Raw genomic sequence first — 1,667 nt, 5'->3', positions numbered from 1 at the left:
CATCGAAAATCATTTTGTATGTGGATAACATTACTATAACTAGATAGATTGTCCAATGTACAATGATATACATAATTATTTAAAACGCAAAAATCATTTTGATAAGCAAATCAAAAGAAGTACCTTTCTATTTTTAGTATTTAACCCTAGAGAAAAATTCATATATATTACACCTCACTATCATTATGTAAGTTACAATAATCACTTTTGAAAGTCGACTAAACCTTTCTTTTCTTTATACATATCATGTGCTCTTTAAAACAAGTACCAACTCTGTTTCCTATAATCATTTCAACAAATTAACAAACACCCATGATTCATTTCCACTTGAACATGCATGTTTTCATCATCACACACACACACACAGTGTAAATTAATACATAAACTACTTAAAAAAAAATAGATAAAATGTGTAGCGATTCAAAAGAGTACGCAATTACATCTCAAGATGAGAAAGATAGTTAGGTCAGTTGGTCGAAAAGACAAGCACAGCAAGATTTGTACATCAAAGGGGGCAAGAGATAGACGAATTAGGTTATCAGCCAACACTGCAATTCAATTCTACGATGTGCAAGATAGGCTAGGATATGATCGACCTAGTAACGCCATTGATTGGCTAATGAAAGAAGCCAAATCCGCCATTGATGTACTGAATGCTGATCAATATCATCATCTTCAAGAACTGGTACTACCGGATACAACAACTTATGTTTTCAATCCTTCAGAGGCATTTCATCGAACAGCTGGTGCTCCGGATCAGCAGAATTTGAATCAAGATCAAATTAATAGTTTCAGCAACTACCCATTTGAGGTTATCAACTCAAGAAATGAAAATAAAATACAAGAAGATAACGTGATTCCTGTTCCACCAGATATTAACTTCCCTTCGACAAAAACCCCTCTGAATTTCGCCTGGAACACAACATACAACGCAGGAGAAAGTTTTGAGCTTGTGAATAGGGAACCCCTTCAGTCCAATTTCCATCGTCTAATTGTTCATACACCCAACAATGAATTCATAAATCATGAAGATGGGTTGCTGGGGTTTTCGTTTGAGCAGGAAATTCCAGTTCATACAGGTAACAAACGATATTTTTTTGCAGATAGGTAGAATGTGTTTTTAAAGATTCGTTCTTTTTCTGATTTTTCACATCGTTTGTTCTTTTCGGAGCTTCAAGAGAAAGAAGATGGCAGAAAGTTAGATCAATTGGGATGAAGAAAGGATCAAAGACTAATCTTAGATTGATCAAAAACAGGGAAATCGATTTCTACTCTTGCATTATAAGGTAATGTAGTTATACCTTATTAGCAACAAATCGGTTATTTTAGAACATTTTAGCATGTTTTGTTATAAGAACAAAATTTTAATAATTGTAACTTATACTTGCTTACTTCATGTTGTAGCATTAATTAATGTTTAGTTATCTAATAATAATATTACACGTATAATGTTGTATGTTTGAATGCTAAAATAATTACATATTAGGTTGTTGTTTAAATTGGAAAAAGTGTAAACACTTAACTTAATAAACAAATAATTCAAATTGAATTAAATAAATTAATACTTTTTAAGAAGACAACAAAATTGCAAGAATATCATGTCTAACTTTTGCAAGTTTGATTAGAAAAGTTTGGATTGGTACCAATGGTCTAATAGTATAATTTTG

At 31.7% G+C, this 1,667-nt stretch overlaps 1 protein-coding gene across 2 annotated transcripts; it reads left to right on the top strand.

The window, feature by feature from the left end:
- Window positions 1-244: 244 nt before the first annotated feature.
- Window positions 245-1,429, top strand: LOC145001173 (uncharacterized). Of its 2 annotated transcripts, none has more exons than XM_078960531.1 (2): window positions 245-1,079; window positions 1,172-1,429. In XM_078960531.1, the coding sequence occupies exons 1-2, from the start codon at window positions 449-451 to the stop codon at window positions 1,288-1,290; spliced, it is 750 nt and encodes a 249-aa protein (XP_078816657.1). In that variant the 5' UTR covers window positions 245-448; the 3' UTR covers window positions 1,291-1,429. The 2 variants fall into 2 exon arrangements, with proteins under 2 accessions (XP_078816657.1, XP_078816664.1); XM_078960538.1 differs by having other exon boundaries at window positions 250-1,079; window positions 1,179-1,428.
- The last annotated feature ends 238 nt before the right edge of the window (window positions 1,430-1,667 follow it).

The sequence above is a fragment of the Lactuca saligna genome, chromosome 1 (assembly GCF_052625555.1).
Source record: "Lactuca saligna cultivar CGN05327 chromosome 1, ASM5262555v1, whole genome shotgun sequence".
Classification (NCBI taxonomy): Eukaryota; Viridiplantae; Streptophyta; class Magnoliopsida; order Asterales; family Asteraceae; genus Lactuca; species Lactuca saligna.
The sequence above is the reverse complement of the archived record's forward strand: the minus strand, read 5'-3'. Positions and strand labels throughout refer to the sequence as shown.

Bases quoted from the DNA above. Each gene is read 5' to 3' on its own strand.
- LOC145001173 (XM_078960531.1), top strand. From the start codon at position 449: ATGAGAAAGATAGTTAGGTCAGTTGGTCGAAAAGACAAGCACAGCAAG. The intron at 1,080-1,171 runs GTAACAAACGAT...TTCTTTTCGGAG, and splicing joins GGAAATTCCAGTTCATACAG to CTTCAAGAGAAAGAAGATGG.